The sequence below is a fragment of the Pteronotus mesoamericanus genome, unplaced genomic scaffold (genome assembly GCF_021234165.1).
Source record: "Pteronotus mesoamericanus isolate MK-2021 breed Mesoamerican mustached bat unplaced genomic scaffold, CSHL_Meso_final contig_220, whole genome shotgun sequence".
Taxonomy (NCBI): Eukaryota; Metazoa; Chordata; class Mammalia; order Chiroptera; family Mormoopidae; genus Pteronotus; species Pteronotus mesoamericanus.
Genome location: NW_026555091.1, coordinates 9,041,411 through 9,060,598, shown reverse-complemented (window position 1 = coordinate 9,060,598; position 19,188 = coordinate 9,041,411). Strand labels below are relative to the sequence as shown.

Here is a 19,188-nt window from a genome sequence, read left to right as displayed (position 1 = left end):
CCTCAGCCGCGACGTCGGCTCCGCCCTGGAGCGCTCTGTGCTGCCCTCTGCCCCGCCACAGGCTGGGGGTGTGCCAGCCACACGGTTGTCGAGCCAGCCCCCTACGGAGACCGCTGCGCATGCATGCGCACACCCTGTTGGTTCTGTTCCTCAGGGGACCCTGACGGACACGCTGCCCCGTTTCTCCGTGGCTGTGGGCGCTAGAGGGCGTGGCGTGAGGGCCTGGCGAGCCCTGCCGGCCCCCAGGCCCCGGCAAACGAGCCGCCGCTCCTGGTCTCAGAGGGTCTCGCTCGGCCCCGGTGCGTGTGGACAGGAGTGTGTGCTGCCTGAATCTCGTCGTGCCTGGTAGTGCGTCAGGTTGCGAAGCCACACCCGCGTGGAGGCGCAGCTCCGCTGCCGACCGGCCTGCCCCTCCTCCGGGCTCTGCTTTTCCTTTTCAGAAAGTGACAAGAAGCTCAGGAGTCTGGTTTTCAGTTTGGAAGCGGTGGGGGAAGGCACAGTGTCACAGGGACAGCAGCGAGAAGCGAGGACGGAAAACTCGCAGCCGCAGCCCCCCGAGAGCTGCCGGGGCGGGGCGGGGCGGGGCGGGGGTGGGGGTGCCGGCTAGTGCCAGGCGGCCATCTTGCTCCCGAGCCGTCAGGAGGGGGGGCAGTGTGACTTACGTGCCCCCCTCAGAGACAGTCTGTCCAGAACCTGGAGACAGCAGGGCCCGGGCTCGGGCGGTGCCGGGAAGTCCTGGGCGCTTCGCGAGGACGGGCTTCTGGGCTCCTCAGGGAGCTGGGCTGTGGCCCCGCAGGGCCCGTCTGACCCCTCGCTCCGGCAGGTCCTGTCCGGCGCCCTTGCCGTGGCTCTGTCTGGGCGGTGTGATGAGGAAGCCCTCCGCCTCCTGCTGGCCTTCCCGGAGGGCGAGGCCGCTGCGCGGGCCGCGGCGGAGCTGTGCGGGCTGCCGGGGGACGCAGTGTACTCCCTGCTGCTGTCGGTGACTCGGCACCTGGACCTGCGCGGCCTCATTTACAAAGTAAGCGGGTGGCGGCTGGGGGCCGTGGGAAGTCTGTCAGGCCGTGTCTGTGCTGGCGAGATGAGCTCCTGCGGCAAGGCTGCGGGGTGCAGGCCGCCGGCCTCGGCCACCCGCTGCGTCTCCTGCATGCGGGCCCCGGCGTGGGGCTCGGGGCCGAGGGGTGTCCAGGGGGCTTTGGGGGTCAGGCCCGTGAGGGCATTTGACAGTGTCGGTGGCCATCAGTGTGCTCAACACACAAAGAACGAGCGAGCTGCGCAGCGTTGGTGGGGGCCCCACGGGGCGGCAGCTGCCCAAGTGCACCGACGTTTCTGAGGTTAAGCCCCGGCCCACCCACTGTGAGGCTCCAGGAGCCTGTGAGCCTCCCCAGGCTCAGTGTTTTCCGCGCACGGCCTGCACGTGACCCTGAGACGTGGCAGGGGCTGGCAGTTGTTTCACACATGGGAACGTCTTACCTGGTTCTCTTCCGAAACATCCCCTTTCATACCTCAGAGATAGGAGACGACGGTTTGAAAATGATCTCAGTTTCAGCAACAGGGCACATGTGCGCCCGCCGATGTGGCAGCAGCGCTGGGCGGTTGGGTGCTCCAAAGCCAGCCACGCGGGCTCCGACGCTGGGCCGTCCTCGGAGCCAGCGGGGCCGTCCGTCCCCCAGTGCAGGAGAGAATAAGACCAAACAACGTGCCCCCCACTGAGAGGGCTCCCGTGGGTGTGGGACCTGTGGCCTTGGTCATTGTGTGCTGTGCTTTCCCTTCGAGGTCCTGGTACCAGCGGAGGCCAGAGGCCTGCTCAGCTCCCTGTTGGACGTCGTCTCCAGGCTCGGCCGCCTGCTCCCCAAGGCCAGCCGCGTCCTGGAATACCTGCCCCAGTTTCTTCACGCGTCGGAGCTCACAGCCGTGCTGGGTGCGCCCGGCCCCTACCAGGTGTGCGCCTGGTCCGGGCGGGGGGTACTCCGCTGTGTGGGGCCGCCTTCGGGCCGCCTTCCTGCCGCCTGCGTTGCTCTTCCAACGTCTAACTTTTGCCCGAGACAGCAAGACACAGGAACAGAAACGCCCTTTAAGGGCCCTGGAGGCAACAGCACGACAAAGTGCGAGGTCCAGGTCTCCCCAAGTACCAGCGAGAGAGGCTGTTGACCTGCCTGCCCCACGGGGCCAGCCCCGCCTGGTCTGTGGAGCCGGAAATCCCTAAACTGGCTGTTAGCGCAGACGTGATTCCAAGGGTCCGTTGAACTTATTTCAGAGAGTAAACTGTCTTCAAAAACCTTAACACTTTATTTACATACAAATAATGGGCTTGCAAATTGCACATCATTTGCAATAGAAACACAGACTCAAGGAGGTTAGGGGCGCCATAGCCATCCTTGCTTCAACCTTCTGCTGGGGTGGGGCCAGCAGGGAGGGAGCAGTGTGGGAGCGGCAGACACGGGGTGCAGGACGTGGCAGAGGGCGGGGCCCCAGGCTGCCTCGGGGGCGGGGCGTCCGTGCGCCCATCCATGAGGGACAGTTTGGCAGTAGCGACACACATGAAGAACATCAGCAAGCCTGACTTAGCGAAGTTTCATGGATGATTTACCACTGGACAAGGATTGCTGGTGCGTGGGTGACATTTTTCTTTCCTACCAGGAGGGTAGGCTGCAGGGATTTGCATCGATTCCGGGGGCAGAAGGACCCCAGCAGAACCTGCGTCCCCCTGACTTGTTGAACCCATGTGTTTCCCATGGGAGAGGGGACTGTGCTCTGTGGGGGCATTGTCCCAAGTCCCCGTGTCACCGAAGTGTGTTTCTCACATGTTCTCAGGCACCACACAGTGACCAGGCCAGGGGCTCGGCCTTCGGTTCCTTCCAGGCGCTGATGAGGATGGTTTGCAAGGAGGAAGCATCTTTCCTCAGCACCTCGCGCTTGTTCTTCCACTTGCCTGGCATTAACGAACTCATGGGCGATGACAAAGAAAAGTTCAACATCCCTGAAGGCTCAAGTAAGAGAACAGTAACCCACGCGCGTCTAGCCTCGCGTTGACTTGCACGCTGACTGCCAGCCTCGCCCTGCACGGAGCGCTCTGTGTGGAACGGGGCTGGGGGCTTCTCCCAGACCCTCGCTTTCCTCCTCCCTTTGTAGGGGAATTAAGCAGTTGCAGTTACAGCTGACACCCCATGTTATACCAGTGCCAGGTGTGCAACATAGTGGTTAGACATTAGTACAATTGACGGAGTGACTGCTCCCTCCCACCTGGCAGTGTAGGTGCAAACATCCTCAACAAAATATGAACAAATTGAACTTGGCAGTAAGCTGAAAAGAACATACACCACGAAGAAGTGGGGATGCAAGGTTGGTTCAATATCTGCAAGTCAATGAGCACGATACACCCTGTAAACAAAATGAAAAATGAAAATCATGTGATAATATCCATAGCTGCAGAAGCAGCATTTGACAAAACCCAGCCCCCATTCATGACAAGAATGCTCAGCAAAGTGTCCTTTGTAGGAAGCTGCCGAGCGCTGGTGTGGCACCTGGCCATGTGTATAGTGAGGTCTTCTCTAAGATCCAAATCATTACTGTCTGAATTAAACTTGTAATTTAAAGTGCAAGTTGTTAACAGTACCAGTAAGAGCAAGCTCTGTAATTCGTGCTTTAAAATTCATTATGTAGTCACGCTCTTAAATTACATTCTGTGGGACTATTATATCAATTTCATAGTACTTTTTTGAATAAAAAGAGCTTGTTTTTCTCAAAATGGTGAATTTGGAAGGTGAAATTAATACTGGAACTATTCGCAACAGTACCCTTCACGTCTCGGTGTATGAATCAGAACCTCAAAGCCAAGGCACCACTTCTGCCCTAACCGTTCGCTGCAGGGGCGGCGAACTAGCGGTGCAGGCGCGCATGGCCAGCCTCAGCCCTGGCTCCGCTGGTGACCAGCCTTTGTGGCGCCGGAGACTCCGCCTCCGTGAGGCATCTGTGGGTCGAGCCAAGGGGGCCCCCCCGTGCACCGCGGCCGTGACGAAAGGCGCGCGAGGAGTGGAACATCTGCGTGACAACAAGGCAATTCCTGTGTCACAGTAGAAAGCTCAGTAGCTCTCTGCAGTGCAGCAAAGAGAATGCAGGAGCAGCCGATAAAGCTAAAATTTTATTTAAGAAGTCTCATTCTGGCCCCAGAGCTGTACTGGTGAAATGACTGTTTTCCAGACTAAAAACCAGGGGCGTTCCTTTTCTGTGAGAGTTTTCACCTGCAGGCGCCCCGCTCATCATTTAGTGCTCTTACTGATAAGCTAGTTCGAACTGGGTGGGTCCCACGTTCCTTCCTTCTGAATGACAGGCGTAAACATGGAGTCCTCTGGTTTCCCGAGACAAGAGCTGCTGCTTGCGCGGCAGGAATAGCCGCCCCGCCCTCCCCGCCTGCAGCCACGGCAGCGAGTGTGGCTCACGGGTGCGAGCGAAGGGCCCGCTCACCTGGGCTTCTTGTGTCTTGAGCAACATTTTTTTTTTCTTTTTTAAAATGGCGACAGCTCCATTTTGCTTGAAGCTTTACCAGGAAATTCTACAGTCTCCAAATGGTGCTTTGGTGTGGTCCTTCCTCAAACCTGTACTGCATGGACAGATCCTGTACACACCGAACAGCCCCGAGGTCAACAGTGTCATTCGAAAGGTGAGCTCGCGTGAACGAGGGCCTGACGGACCTCAAGCTTTCAAACAGTCGCTGTAACTGTTGCATCGGTTGGCTAGCCTGAGGGTTTCTTAGGTTGATCACGGTTTATTCCGGCCCGTTTCCCTGCCCCGGCTGTTTGCGCTGGACTTGCAGTTATTCTCTCAGAGGACGCTGTGGTGGCGAGTGCCCTTTGAGGCAGCCGGCCTGGGAGGACGGGGGCAGGGGGGCAGGGGGGCAGGCAGAAGGGCCGGCTCGGGCAGCTCCCGGAGACCTGGGGGCGCAGGCGCGGCCCTGTCTGCGGGGCGGCTGAGGAGGAGCCCACTTGAGGGGTCTGCCCGGGATACGCGGGGTCCCGGCGTTAGCTGCCAGGCCGCGGCCCCTCCCGTGGAGGGCCAGCTCTGGCGGAGCGGCCGCAACGATTCCTGCGGGAGGGTCTCCGCCATCGTTGTTAAATGCTTGTTTTCCCTTCCTTAGGCTGCTCGTTTCTCCTGAGTATTCACGACAGGATTTGGTGTTATTCCTGTTGGCACCTTCCTTAGAAATGGTCGTGTTGTGTTTTCTTGGGGTCGTGTTTTCTTGTCCGATGGCGGCCAGTGAGCCTGCGGGCCCCTGCAGGTCACCACAGAGGACACGGGATGATGGGACCTCAGACCAGACCCAGAGAGGGGCCGCCACGTCCTGTTCACGACCACCTTCCTCACTGTGGAGGGTGGCGGCCTGGGGGTGAGCGGGCCGGCTGGCTCCTGGGAGGGGTCCTGCATCCCCGGCGGGGTTGTCGCCAGCGGGGGGTGGGGTGGGGTGGGGGCTTCGGCAGTAGCACTCCCAGGCGCCCTCCCCACGGGGACGTGGCCCAGAGGCTGCATTTGCGCGCCCCCCCCGCCCGCCTCCCCGCTCCTTGTCCTGAGTGTGTTTGCCAACGTCTGTGTCTGCCTTGGGCTCTCCAAGGCACGTTTGCCCAGAGGCTGCAGCTCACAGTGAAGGGATGTGGAGCCGCTCGTAGGGCCCCCCACGTCCCCCAGGGACGCGGGGCCAACGCCCACGCTCGGTGCCCGCAGGGCAGGGGGCCCCGGGGCTGCGGGAGTTCCCCCCTTTCAGAGGAAACAGCTTCCTGCTCAGATGGATTTTAGAAACAGGCCGCGAGCTTTTCGGTTGATGACGTTGCATGTTGTTGAACTTACTAGCGATGTCACTAATGGCGCCCGCCGCTGTGGGGTGGGCACTGGGCTCTGTCCTGAGACGCGGTGGCAGCAGGCAGCGCGGCTTCTGCTGGGAGCCTGTCCCGCGCGTGCGGTCGGGCGCCTCGGTTCTGCGGCCTGGTCGTCCACTTGTGCCAAGGCATCTGGCTTGGTAGGCATTAGTGTTTTCAGCTGTTTTGAATATTTAAATTAGTATTAAGTATTATTATTTAGATGCAGCTTCACGCTCAAAAAAAAATCTTAAATAAGATGAGACCCCGCAGGGGTCTGTGTGTTTTGTTGTTTGATTAGGGACATAGCTCGTGTCCTGACTGTGTTTCCTTCCCCTGTTTAGTTTTCGTGTGTCAGTATTAATTTCCGTGTTCCACGTTCCTCGGACGCTGTGCCGTTGCCTCACTGATCTGTTCAGTGAGAGCTTCGTTGATTAATTTTCACTTTTTAATTTAATAACAAATAAATTTGAGTCTGAATGTTGGTTATATTCAATATCTTTTATAGCTAATACCTTTATTATTATTTCCTATATAACGTTTCCTAAAGCATGTCCTGTAGTTAGTTTTTCATGATACTTAAAAGTTTTAATTTATTAATTTTAAAAGTGTTTACACAAGTTTTTCGCTAAGAATTTCTAATCATAATAAACACCTATATCATTTATATGTTTTGGAATTTTATTAGCAGTTGCTTTGTATCCTAACACGTTATTAGTTTTAGCAAATTTTTCTTGGGTACTTGAAAAGGGACAGTATGTACGTATAGAATAAGTTAGGATAGTTTACCCTATTTAAGTGGCACTAACTGGCTATGTACAGATATACGCGTAAATAGAAAATATATACAGGTTGGGGCAAAAGTAGGTTTGCAGTTGCGAGTGTGAAACACAGCTTATTCGTGTGTTATTATTTATTAATTGAGTTGTTTTGCATACGAACAACTGTAAACCTGCGTTTGCCTCCCCATGAGGAACGCGTGCGGATTCTTTATCTGTAGATGAACATTGCTCATCGACCTGACAGGTTGCAATAGCAGCGCGTCCCAGCCTGTGCGTCTCTGCACTCTGACCACGGAGGGGGCGTTGCTGAGCCTTGGCCTCGTGCAGGCCTGGCCCGAGGACACGGAGTGTTGATTGTCTCACCACTCACAACAGCTCCGCCCATAGGGGCGTGCGGGCTGCTGAGCCTGTAGCTGCCTAGAGGTCAGGCGGCCCGGCAGAGCGGGGCCAGGCAGGGGCGGGGGCGGGGGCGGGGGCGGGGGCGGGGGCGCCGGGCGGGCGTGCAGCCCATGCCCAGCAGGAGCGCCGTCCAGGGGGCAGGGCCCTGGCTGGCTGTGTGGCGGGAGCACCCTGTCCTTTTTGGGGTGGCCGCCTCTCCCTCCCGACCCGGGTGGCCGGTGCCATTATCGGAGGCTCCCCGGGACCCCTCCCTAATCTTCTCTCTTTGGCATGAGAATATTTTCAGTATCAAAAACATAACATTGCAATAGACATTACATGGGTGTAACGCGGCCATTTGTTTCCTGAGGACAGACTTTTATCTTGAGAGAAGAGGCACGGGCGTTCTGTAGTGGGTCGTGCCTGTTTTCGCGACACTGAATTGCTTTCCAAGCCCCTGGTGCGGCCGGCCCGCAGCAGCAGCCAGCAGGCACGTCCGGCCCGGCCACCGCACTCCCTGCCCCGGGGAGCAGGGCCGTGAGCACGTGTTGGCGGGGAGCGGACCTGGGAGGAGGCGGGGCTCCTGTTGTTTACTCAGCCCCTGTGCGCGGGGGGCCTCTGTCTGGACAGGGAGGTAACTGTGGGGGGCACCTTGGGGCTGCCGAGGGGGCTGTCAGGGGGGGTGGGAGGGCGCGCGGACGAGAGGCCTCAGGCCACCCCTGAGCGGTGCGGCACGGGCACGGGCCACCTCGTCTGCGGAGGCCTCGGCCAGCCTGCAGGCGGCGTGGCAGGCCTTTGCTCTGATGGCTGGTCACTTCCACGTGGGTCTCCGTGCCGCGGCCGCGGTGCCAAGGGTTCTCCTCGCTGACACATGGGCGTGACCGCTCTGCCTTGTTTTGCAGGCTAATTACACATTTCTGTTTGTGGACAAGCTAAGGACTTTATCAGAGACGTTGCTGAGAACATCCAGCGTGTTTCAGAGCGGAGGAAACAGCCAGCTGCTCGGCCGGCTGCAGGTGAGCAGGGCTGTCCGTGTCCGGGGCCGTGGCACACGGGCGGCGCAGCTGCGGAGCGGAGCGGAGCGGAGTGAGGGCTCTGTACCACCCGCGGCGCGGTTTCCCCGTGGACAGACAGCATCGCTGTGAAACTGTGTGAGGGCGCTTCGTAAGCGATCGAGTACTTTGCCCACCGTGCAAGATGTTATCAATAATGTATCAATGGTTGCCGATGCTTTACGTTCCACACCAACTCGGTGCTTTTCCGGGTGGTCTGCGTACTTCCCAGCTGCAGGTGCAGCAGTCACGTGGTCAGTGGTCGTTCTCATCATCTGGCTTGAAAACGAAACATGCCCCGCGTCAGTGGGCTGCGGTCCCCAGGGCCCGGCTCTGCCCTTGGCCACAGGTGCTGTCCAGGGGGCTGCATCCCAGCTCCACGCATCCGTGTCGCCGTGGCCTGCCTGGTGCCCGGTGGGTGAGCGGAGGGCCCTCATTGCCATCTTGTGTGGCTCGCTTCTCACGTGCCCTCTGGGAAGTTCCAGGGAGTGGAGCCCGTGAGGGCCAGGCCGGCCGGGCCCCATCCCCGGCCCTGCGCTGTGTGGGCCTGGATTGGCCCTGAGCTCGCCTAGCGTGGGCTTCCTAGCGTGGAGGGAGGGAGTCGGTGGCGGCGGTGGCAGCAGCTGAGGACGCGTGGTGCGCGTGGGGCGGTTTTCGGAGGCAGGAAGCATTTCCGGGTCCGGGTCCTTCCGGGAGCAGGTGCTGGGATGGGGTAGCACATGCAAGACGTCTGTACAGGGAATGTCTGGCTCTTAGAGCTGAGGGAGAAGAGCCTGGGAGCGCAGGCTGGCACCCCATCCCATGTCCCCTGGGGATGCCCGTCTGACCCTGGGGCCGTGGCAAGGGCAGGAGGTTGGCTGCCAGGGTCGCTGGCAGCCCCGCAGTGCAGCGGACGCATCATCATCGTCCTGGGTCCTGGCCAGAGGATCCTATGCTCCCAGGGATGGGCTTGGCGTGGTGGCCCTGGGCCAGGAGCTGCCGAGGTGGACCTGAGAGCGTGGTGGGGCCCTGGCCGCTCGTTCCTGGCCACGGTGGCCACAGCTCGGAAGGGCCGGCCGTTGCTCTGGTACTGTCTTTAGCGTGTTTGCTCTGGGATTAACTTGCTAACACAGGCAGCGAGCAGAGCTTCTCTGTATGAGGTTGCGAACAGTTCAGACTGCGATAAGGGCCCCAATGTGAGGGAAGCAGTGGCAGGCTCTGCGGCGGGGGGCGGAGACGCTGGGGGCCGCGGCGGGGGGTGGGGGGGCGCAGCGCCCGCCTCGCCTGCGCAGCTGGGGCTTCTGCAGAGGTTGGGGCTGCGGCCTGTCTGCCCAGTCGTCGCGTCAGAAAGTCACGCCGCACCTCCCGTTGCTGGGAGGCCTCTACCGGGAGGACGGAGCACGGGGAGCTGGGCCCCGGTTCTAGGCGTCCAGTCGTGTTCGGGACAGCCTGTGCGCTCCTGGGTTCACGGCGGCCGACACCCGTGATCGGGGCCCGCTCTGCCACGAGCATTAGCTCAGTGCCCTGCTGGGGCTGCAGCCCTGACTTCTGGAAGGACAGGAGGTGCCAGGGGTCGCCCTGCGGAGATGCCGCCGAGGTTGAATGGCTGATACGCGTTCAAGCTCCCGCACGAAGCCAGGCAGGTAGCGAGAGCCCCGTGAGAGATGAGAGACGGGATCCAAAGAAAGCGCGCGCCGAGGTCCCCAGCGGAGCCCTGCCACCTGCAGACGCGCCTGCGTGACACCAACACCTGAGGGACCTGGCAAGCAGTGAACCGCCGCGAGGGATGTGCGGGCGAGCTCCCCACCTCCGTTCCCGGTGGGCTGTGCGGGGCCCCGTCGGGGTCCGGGCCAGGCTCCCGGGCCCGGCAGGCGCCAAGGCCGCCAGCTTGGAGGCCAAGACCATGCCCAGTCTCTCCTGCCCGAGGGGCGCTGCGAGCGGAGGCGGGTGCATGCGCAGCGGCTCTGGGAGGCGGAGGGTCCGGGGGCAGGGTCCGCAGCGCGTCCTGGCAGGTGGCCAATTTGGGGCCGCGTCCCGGGAGGGAGCCGCCACGATGGCCGTGCGGAAGGTGCTTCTGGGGTGATCGGGCCAAGGGTCGGGGTTTGGGCGGGGGTGGCCCTGTCTCCAGTGTTCGGCGCCAGGAGCCCTGCACCCGGCCTGCGGGAGAGGCAGCGCGGGCCCCGCCGGGGGCCGCCCGCAGGCCCACGCGCTCGCTAGCTCTGTGCGGGCGCAGCACGGCTCTCGTGGTCGGCGCTTTTGTGTCAGGACGGTGTCCTGACCACGTTATCCTGTGACTCACTGTGATGTCTTAGAACCTCTTCAAAGATGATTCGCTTGTACGACACGAAACTTGGAGTAAACCAGGCGAGAATCATCCTATGGAAAAAATGATGCCGTTATTGCTGTTAAACTGCATTATTTTCTTTCAGGAAGTCCTGAGAAACAGGTTCATAAGGAACTTCATAGAAAGCCAGTTACACATCAACGTAGACGAACTGACAGAGAGGCTCCAGACATACGGTGAGGGAGGGTGGGTGTGTACTTGTACGTGTGTGTGTGAGTGTGCAACAGTGGGTGCGTATGTCCACATACGTGTGTAAGAGAAAGTGTGCGTGTGGGTGTAGGCGTGGGTGTGTAAGTGTACACGTGTGGATGTGAACGTGGGTATGTATGAGTAAATGGGGGTGTAAGCGGGTGGCTGACCCTTTGGCCGAGGGGTTTCTGGGGACCCTGACGAGCCACTTCCTCCCCGGTCCCTGGCCCGCCATCTGCAAGGCAAGAGGGCCGCACTGCGCGCACCGCAAGGTCGTTCCTGCCTGGGCCTCTGATTTACTGATTCAGGCTTGAATGGTAAAGAAGTTGGTTGAAAAGGAAGAGTTCTGATTTGAACACAAGGCTTGTGAGTTAGAGTCACTTGATAAAATAATGTTTTGGAGCTGGCAGTCAATTGAAAACAATTACATTGATTTGAAAACGTGGGGTTCAGGTTTAAAAAAGGACCACCAGGCAACGGTCCTGCCCCGCGGGGACCCAGGGTACAGCGTGGCCACCGCCGCCGCCGGGGAACCGGATTCTGGGCTGCGTCTCCGGGGCAGGGCTGGGGTGCCGGGCGCCTGGCCACGGTGTTGGGGACGCGCTGTCGGCCGGCCCTCTGTCTCCTGACCGCCACCCATCGGCCTCCATGTCCTTTGGCCCCGAGGTCTCCCAGCCGGGGTGCTGCTCCGCCTGACAGACATGGGGCCGGGTGGGGCTCCCGGCCACCCCTGTTCCGCGGACGCTTTCTGAGAGGGAGCGACGCACACTGGCTCCTGCAGACTGGACTAGGGGGTCCCCAGGGTGGGGGTGGCCCACACTGGCTCCGCCCACACAGCTCGGTGGTTTGCTCCATGTGTGTGTGTCATGGGTGTGTAAAGCACTTGGTGTGTTTCCACGCGTGGTCACGTCTCGATGAACTCTTTCTCTTATCAAGTCCCTGCAAGAGTCTCCGTGGGCCTTGTTGAAGAGCAAGGCCGGGGAGGGGAGGGGGAACCGGTGCTGCAAGCATCGCCCCGGCTCCATGAGGGCCCCCCGCCTCTGCTCACACACTTTGCTGACGCCGTGCCAGACCCCCACGCTGTCTGGTGGCTGCTCCTGCTGGGGGACCCTGGCCAGAGCGAACCGGGGGGACTTGGCTCCTCCGCAGACGCCACCACCCCAGGCCCCGTGACCTTCGGTGACTGCTTTCCTGCTCTGGGCTGCGCCAACGTGCTGGGGAGAGCGGCTTCCTGCCGCCCAGGCTCGCCCTCTGTTTGCTCTCCTGTCCCCGCGGTCCCGTGCGCTGGGCCGCAGCCGCCCTTCCCGAGCCACTGCTCCTCTCCGTTTGTGCGGGAGTGTCTGCGCTACGGGGGCGGCGGGGAGAGCGGCGGGCACGCTCGGCCAGCGAGCAGCCAGTTTGCACGTGGACAGGGTTTGTGTGGCGGGAGTGACCTCCTGGAAGGTGGAGCCGCACGTCGAGGGTGTTCGTGCGGCGTCCACCTTGGGGACGGGAGCCGCTGTGCCAGGGCGCTGCCACATCTGGGTGTTCACGTCCTCAGGAGGGGCCCTGGGCAGGATGCTGAGCCGCGGGGGCGCCGCCCGCATCCTCGCCCTGGGCCGCGCCCTGGTCAACCTGTCCTCCTGTGTGGCGCTGAACCGCTTCCGGGGTCTGGAGTCTGTCGCCGTCCTGGAGGCTGCGGCTCAGGAGCTCCTGCGGAAGAACAGCCTCTTGGCCAGTAAGTGCCCAGCGATGGCCGCGCTCCCGGGGTCCCGCAGGGGCCTGCTGCCTTTCCCTGCACGTGCCTCACGTGGCTCAGAAAGAAGAGCGTCCTGTCCGCACAGGACAGAGTCGGGCAGGCCCGCTGCCCCGGGCGATGGACCGAGGGCCTCGCACCGTACGTCTCCCGGTGCTGCCGTAGCAGGCCTCACGTGCAGAATTCAGAGAATGCACGTGGCAGGGCGCTGGGCCCTGTGTCCACGTTCAGAGTGGCCGCCCCCGAGAACCGGGTCCCGGGGGCGGGGGCGCCTGCAGTGCCGCGGAGGGGAAGCTGCACGGCTCAGGCCCCCGTGGCGTTTCTCACGTCCTGGGAAGTGCAGAACAGGTACTTCGTGTGTGTCACCGACGCCACGCTGTGCTGTTACTAAGTGAAAAAGAGGTCGGCCTGGGAGCTGGGCGGCCCTGGCTGTGGTTCCCGCCAGCCACCTGGGGAATGACCCCGCCCGTGGGCAGAGGGCCCAGCGGAGCCCACGCGCCCAGCACCCCCGCCGCACACCGCGCGGACGTGGGCACTGCTCCTGGCGGCGATGGGCCTGCACCCCCTCCCTGCCAGGTGTCATCTTCCACACGTCCTCCAACGGCAGCAGCGCCCGGGCAGACCCGCCCCGGCTGCCGCCCCGCGTCACCTACACCATCCGGACCAGCGTCCTGTACAGCATGAGGACCGACCTGGTGAAGAACCCGTTCTGGAAGTTCCACCCTCAGAGCCTGCCCGCCGACGGTTTCCAGTACAACTACGTCTTCGCTCCGCTGCAAGACATGATCGAGAGGGCCATCGTCCTGGAGCAGACGGGGCGGGAGGCCGCAGGCCCGGCCACGCAGGTGCAGGCGGCCCCCTACCCCTGCCACCGCAGCGACCTGTGAGTGCCGCCCGCCTGCCCGGCCCCACGTCCACCCCGCCGCGCGGCGTCCCCGCCCGCGTCCGGAGAGCGCGGACGCGCACTGACCCCCTCACGGCCCCAGGGGCGGTTTTCCGGCGCCCGAGCTGTCCAGGGGGAGGGTAGTCGTGGGGGTGGCGTGGCCCAGGTTTGACAGCAGGCAGCTCGGAAGGCCCTTCTGGCCGCCTGGGTGCGCAGCGTCTGCCGGGGCTCTGCACGTCTGACCCCGATCCCACCCGCGCGAACCGGGAGCAGAAGAGGGCGCTGTCCCCTTCAGCACAAACGTGAAACACGGGTGTGCTGCCTGCAGCGGACTACAGAGCGTGCGCCCCGCAGGGGCTGCGGGCCCCACGGGCCAGGGACGGGCCGAGGGCCTGTGCGAGGAAGCCATGGGACGGGGCAGGGACGTCCGGGGTGGGCAGAGCAGGCAGGCGGTTGGCGCTGGAGCGGCGGTGGCATCTGGCAAAGACCTGCAGAGCCCCAGAAGCACGGGGAAGCAAGTTCGGGCCCAGGGAGTGGCCAGCGCGGAGGGCGGCCGCCGTGTGCAAGGCCCCGGAGCAGAGAGCAGGAGGGGAGGGCAGGCGGCCACGCCGGGTCCGCCCCGCACTGTGCGGAAGCAGCGGCCCGAGGGGCCGGGGATGCCGCGGACAGGGCCTGGCCGGGCGCAGGCGCCGGTGGGGAGTGGTGCGCTTGCGGTGGCACTGGGCAGGGCGGGCCGCCGACTGGCTGAGGGTCTGACCGAGACATCAAGGGGGACCTGGCTCTCTGTCCACAAACGCGAGTCACCAGAGTCTCCTGTGGCTGAGGTAGCACTGAAGTTGGGGGGATGAGGACAAGATGAGAGGTTCTGTCATGACACGACTCCTTGCCCCCGAGGCCCCGGTGGCAGGGACCAGGCAGGCTGCTTTGGGCGGCAGGGGCGCAGCCGGCTGTGCGAGGGGGTCCTCGCCCTGGAGATGGAGGGGGCCCTCGGAGCGTGGGCGGCGGCGTGGCCACGAGCGTGTGGGCAGAGGAGCAGGCGGAGCGCGCAGGGGAGCCCGGCCCAGCGCGAGCCCGGGGCCGCGGAGCAAACCGCGAGCCGGGAGTCCTGGTGCGGCTGCTCCGGGTGTGTCCAGGTGCATCGGGCGCGTCCTGGCGGCTCCCAGGCGAGGTCCGTGTAGGTGGGTGCGCGGCTCGTGGAGAGCCCCGTGGCGCTGAGAGCAGCCTCCCCGGGGATGATGACAGCCAGGCGACCGAGGGTCCTGGGCCGGCTGGAAAGAGCCTGGGCGAGGAGCCCGCAGCTCGGGAGCGTCTCAGGAACGGGGAGGGGGGGTGGGCGGCGGCTGGCAGGGAGCTGGGACGCATAGGCTGTCTCAGCTCTGTTCTCATTGTGGCCTAGGACGCCGCTGGGGCCAGTCTGGGAAGAGGAAGAGCCGACAGGGTGTGACTGGGGCCTCGTCGTCTGTAACTTGGCGGGGAGCAGCCGTCGTGAGGGGTGGGCCGGCCACAGAGCTTTTGCCTGCGTAACAGGGTTTAACTGCGCACGTCCTGCCTTCGAACACACATCTCCCCCCGCCCCTCCCCCGACCACCCTTGGCCGCGGGACTCATGGTTCCGGGCACCTGCGGGGAAGGGTCACCGGAGGATCACAGGGTTGCACCGGAGCGGGGCTCTGTAAAGTTGGCTGTCCCCTCCGGCCCGTGGTGCATGGGTGGTCCCGCAGGACGGCTGCACGGTGGGAACGGCGCACGCGTGGACCGGAGAGCTTCCGGGGTTAACACCCCGTCCCCGGAGTAAGGCCCCGTCCGACGTAGGACGGCTTTTGGGCCCCAGAGAGCAGCGGTGCTGCCGGATGGAAGGGCCACCCGACTCCCCGCCGCCTGGGGTTTGGGCCCCTTCCGTTCACCCGGCAGGGCCGTGGGGTCCGATTCATCAGAGTTTGCTGCCCTCACGGCCTCAGGCCCCATGGAGCCCTGTGGACGCGAGTCCCTGCTGGGCGGGGAGCCGGGCTCGGCAGGATGTCAGGCGTCCGGTGCCGCTGCTCTCGTCCGTCCCACTTCCCTGAGAGCGGGGCCTGCTGTCAAAGCCGCCTTCCCGTCTGTCCTGGGAACCTCACACGAGGACTCGAGCTGCCGAAGTGGAGACTCAGGGGGTCGAGCGAGCCCCCAGGCCTCCCGTCACCCCCACGCCCTCGCTCCCCTGTGAGCTGTTAGCCACCAGCCAGGCTCTAAGGGGTGGTGGGTCGGAGAGGCGGCCCCTGTGCCCTGCGGTTGCTGGGTGAGAGCGGCGGGCGGCTCCCGCCTGCACCGTGGGAGCTCAGACGTCAGCAGAGGCCTGTGCACCAGGGGTGTGGGCGCGAAGGGTGCGGGGTGTCTTGGTGGTCACAGTGGGGCAGGTGGGCGTTTAGGGTCTTGCAAGCGACAGGACAGTTCTGCGCAGCGAGGAATTGTCCAGCCATGGGCCAGCCACCACATTTGGAAACTCCCTGTGGGCGCCACACTCTGGTGGGAGTGGGGGGGTGGAGCCTGAGATGCGCGGGCGAGGCCGCCCGGCTCTCCGCACGGCACCCGGGCGGCCTCCCGAGGGCAGTTGCCTCTCCCAGGTCAGCTTCCTGCCGGCCGAGCTGACGTCCGTCCAGGCTGCCGGGGTCCCCAGAGACTGACTTGGAAGTTGCGGCCACAGAGACAGAGGCTGCGTGTGGCGGTGGCAGGGCCTTGACACTGTGGGGCGGGAGAGTGTCCCCCTTCCCTGCGAGGTTCCGGGGCGGTCTCCTATTTAAGTGGACGTCAGACAGAGTGACGAGAGAAAGTCACCTAATTACATATGTGGAGCCCTTCACCACGTGAGGCTCAGAGGTGCTCAGCATGGGACGCTTTTCCACCTTTGAGACAGAGGAATGGTGTGCGCTTGGGGGTGATTGGCAGGGGTTTGGGCGGGGCCCCGGACGGTGAGGGAGGAACGCGGTGTGTGTGCGCGGACTTCTCCGCCCTGCGCCCCCGTCCCTGGGGCCGGGGTGCCACCCGCCCCCTCAGTGGGGAGGGCACCTTGCTCAGGGGAGGTTCCTCCCCTGCTCTCAGGGGGATGCAGGAGGGTCACAGGGTCCTTTTTGCACCGGCTGTTCTCAAGCAACTTTAGTTCAAGGTCACGACTGTGCCCGAGGGACATGCTTCGGGGTGACATGTTCGCTCTCTCTGGCACCTTTGAACGTCTGACTCCGCACCGGAGCAGGAGCCGATGGCTGGCCCGCGTGGCCGAGCAGCTCCTCGCAGTCGGTGATGACCGTGCCTGTGGGCGGCCCTGTGAGCAGGCCAGGCCCTCTGCAGGCAGCCCTGCCCTTGTGGGCAGCACTCAGCAGCCGACGCCCTTCCCGAGACCGACGTTCGGAGCCGGGATGGGACAGACTGGCGTTGTCGGTGGTGCTGGGCTCAAGGGCGCGAGTGTGGTCTCGCGGGGCAGTCAGCAAGCTGGGGTGCACAGCGCGACCCGGGCGGCAAATCCAACCCAGCCTCCCCAGGAGCCTAGTGCCCCCACTCTGCCCTCCCCTTCACAGCCACTGGTCCTAAGGACGCCCGTCTCTCGCCCCGGAACACTGCACGCAGATGCCTGTCAGCGGCCTGCTGGACCAGGGCCCCGGAGGAGGAGGGAGAAAGCAAGACGCCTGGGGCCCGCCCCCTCAGCGGCCGCCACGGCAGCCTCGGCTCTGCCTGGGGCAGGGCCTGGGCTGCGGCGATGGGGTCGGTCGGCCGGGAGAAAGGCAGGGGCCAAGGCCGGGGCCTGGGGTGGGGACCGGAAGTGGACCACCAGCCTGCGCTCAGATCACAGCAGAAACACAGCCAGCTCATCTGCGGGGCCCTTCCCGCTGCGTGGTTTCGACTCAGCCGCCGCCTCCTTGCCGCGTCTTCGCTGGAAACTGCTGGGGCCGACTGGCGTGCGTGCTGCTGAGCAGTGGGTCACCGCCATGGGCACTGGGGCCAGGGCGCCTTAGCACCAGGGCACCGCTGGCTTCTGCCGGGGACCCTGGGGGACGAGAGAGGACTGGGGGGTGCCCTGCAGAGCCGCCGTCCTTGCCCCGTCCGGTTCCTGCTCTCTCTACCGTGCTTCCCTGCTCGCCTGCTGGCTCCTTCCACATCTTTAAAATTCAGACGCGCACATGCCGGCTCATTTTGTTTGTTCTCTTCTTATGCTTTTGAATAGCCCCTCCTGGGTTTCCTTTACTGAGCCTCCTTTGGTCGGTGCTTGCTTGGCTCTCTGGGGGAGCAGGCGGCTGGAACGGGCAGGCGGAGGTGGTCCGTGGCACTTCCTGTGTGTGGATGGCTCCCCGCACGGAACGCCGCAAAACGCGGTGGTTCAGCCCCCGAGAAATCACTGGCCGGGGATCTGCAGGCCCTCGCCCGGGGGGACTCTGCGGCTCAGGAGCTGCCTGCGGTCGGTCTTCACACGGATTCGCCGAGGGGGCGGCTCACTGCCGCCTCTTGGGCAGGAAAGTGCATGAAAACAAAGATGTCGATTCCCTTTCTTTTCCCTCGGTCAGGGTTTTATTGGTGCACAGGGGCTTCCCCGGGGGCGGGCCGTGGCCGCGCTGTGGGCTCGCAGGCCAGCGCAGGGCAGACGCCGCCGGCCCTGCAGGCGTTCCTGCTGCGGGGACGCCCCGGAGGAGGGGCCTGGAGGGGCTCTGGGGCTGCCCTGCCTCTGCCCCTGGGCGACACCCTTGTCCAGCGCCCGCACCCCATCCCGCCTCCCCCGTCCCACGGCAGCCTCCCGACGCCCCGCCCCGCCGCACGGTGTACGCGCCCGCCGGCCGCCCCTCTGCCGGGGCAGCATGCGCAGGCTCCCGCGGGGCCCGGCCTCGGCCCCCCGCTCGGGCACTTCTTCCTCAGACACCTGGGGGCCGCCCTGCCGGGAGCGGTGCCGCCCCCGTTCTGGAGCTGGTTCCTCACCTGCTTCTGCCCCGTGCCTTCTCTCTCTCTGTTGGCTTGTTTTAAGTGCCCCCCCACCCGCCCCTGAAATGCAGGACCTTCCTGTTTGCTCCCCTCCTGTGTCATGTGCCCTGGGAAATGGGCCGTCCCTGTGGTCGGTCTTGGTGCTGCGCACGCGGTGCACGTGTAAACCCCGCGCTCAGAGGCCACGGGGTGAGGGGTCAGAGGCCTGAGGGGCTGCCTTCGTTGGGGGGGGGGTGCGCAGAGGCGGTGCTGCGCGGGGAGGAGGCAGTTGGCGGCAGGGAGGGCGGGAGGGGAAGGCTCGGGGACCGAGTGCAGCTGAGGGGTCAAGAAGGACAACGGCGGAAGAGCTCCCGTTGGGTTTAGGGTGTGGCGGCCGTAGGTCCTCGATAAGTCGCTCCAGGTGTGCGAGCTTGTGGAGTGTCCAGCGGCAGCGGGTTGAAAAGCGAGCGTCAGAGAGACGGGGAGGCTTTCATCTGCTGGTCGTCTGGGGCCCCAGCGGTGATGATAGTCTTCAGCCAGTGGCCACCACGACCTGAAGGGAGAGAGCGGCCCGATCTGGGGGCACGTGAGGCACGAGTGAGTGACGGCGGCTCCCTGCTGCCGCCTGCGCTGCTGAGCAGGGCGCTGGAGACCACGGGGCGTGCGGGCTCAGACCTGTGTGTCCCCTCTGTGAGTCTGCACAGCTGCCAAACGAGGACGCCGGAAGCCACCCTGCCCGGCCCCAGGCCTGTTGATGTGGCCAGAGAGGCAGTGACCCTGGTGGTGCTCCGTGGCCTGTGGGGGACAGCAGGAGGCAGAGCCACTCTGCTGGCCCTCACGTGGCCCTGGGGTCCTTCCCTACAGCTTCCTGAACAACGTGGGCTTCTTCTTCCCCCTGATCATGGTGCTGACGTGGGTGGTGTCGGTGGCCAGCATGGTCCGGAGGCTGGTGCACGAGCGCGAGATCCAGCTGGACGAGGTGCGTGGCCCCGGGCTTGCCCGGGAGAGGGGCTCCTCCCGCCTGCCCTGTGCCGGGCCCGTCCTGGGAGAGTCCCCGTGGGTCTCACACCCACCCGAGTTGAGCGGG

The 19,188-nt window shown here is 63.9% G+C and overlaps 1 protein-coding gene across 1 annotated transcript in view; it reads left to right on the top strand.

Moving 5' to 3' along the window:
• The window catches only part of ABCA13 (ATP binding cassette subfamily A member 13), a 134,519-nt gene that overhangs the window by 49,654 nt on the left and 65,677 nt on the right, over positions 1-19,188 (top strand). Inside the window, exons 16-24 of the mRNA XM_054571313.1 lie at positions 824-1,018; positions 1,774-1,938; positions 2,812-2,989; positions 4,518-4,657; positions 7,906-8,019; positions 10,464-10,554; positions 12,108-12,284; positions 12,879-13,185; positions 18,966-19,080. Coding sequence (XP_054427288.1) covers positions 824-1,018; positions 1,774-1,938; positions 2,812-2,989; positions 4,518-4,657; positions 7,906-8,019; positions 10,464-10,554; positions 12,108-12,284; positions 12,879-13,185; positions 18,966-19,080 — 1,482 coding nt within the window. The remainder of the gene's footprint in view (positions 1-823; positions 1,019-1,773; positions 1,939-2,811; positions 2,990-4,517; positions 4,658-7,905; positions 8,020-10,463; positions 10,555-12,107; positions 12,285-12,878; positions 13,186-18,965; positions 19,081-19,188) is intronic.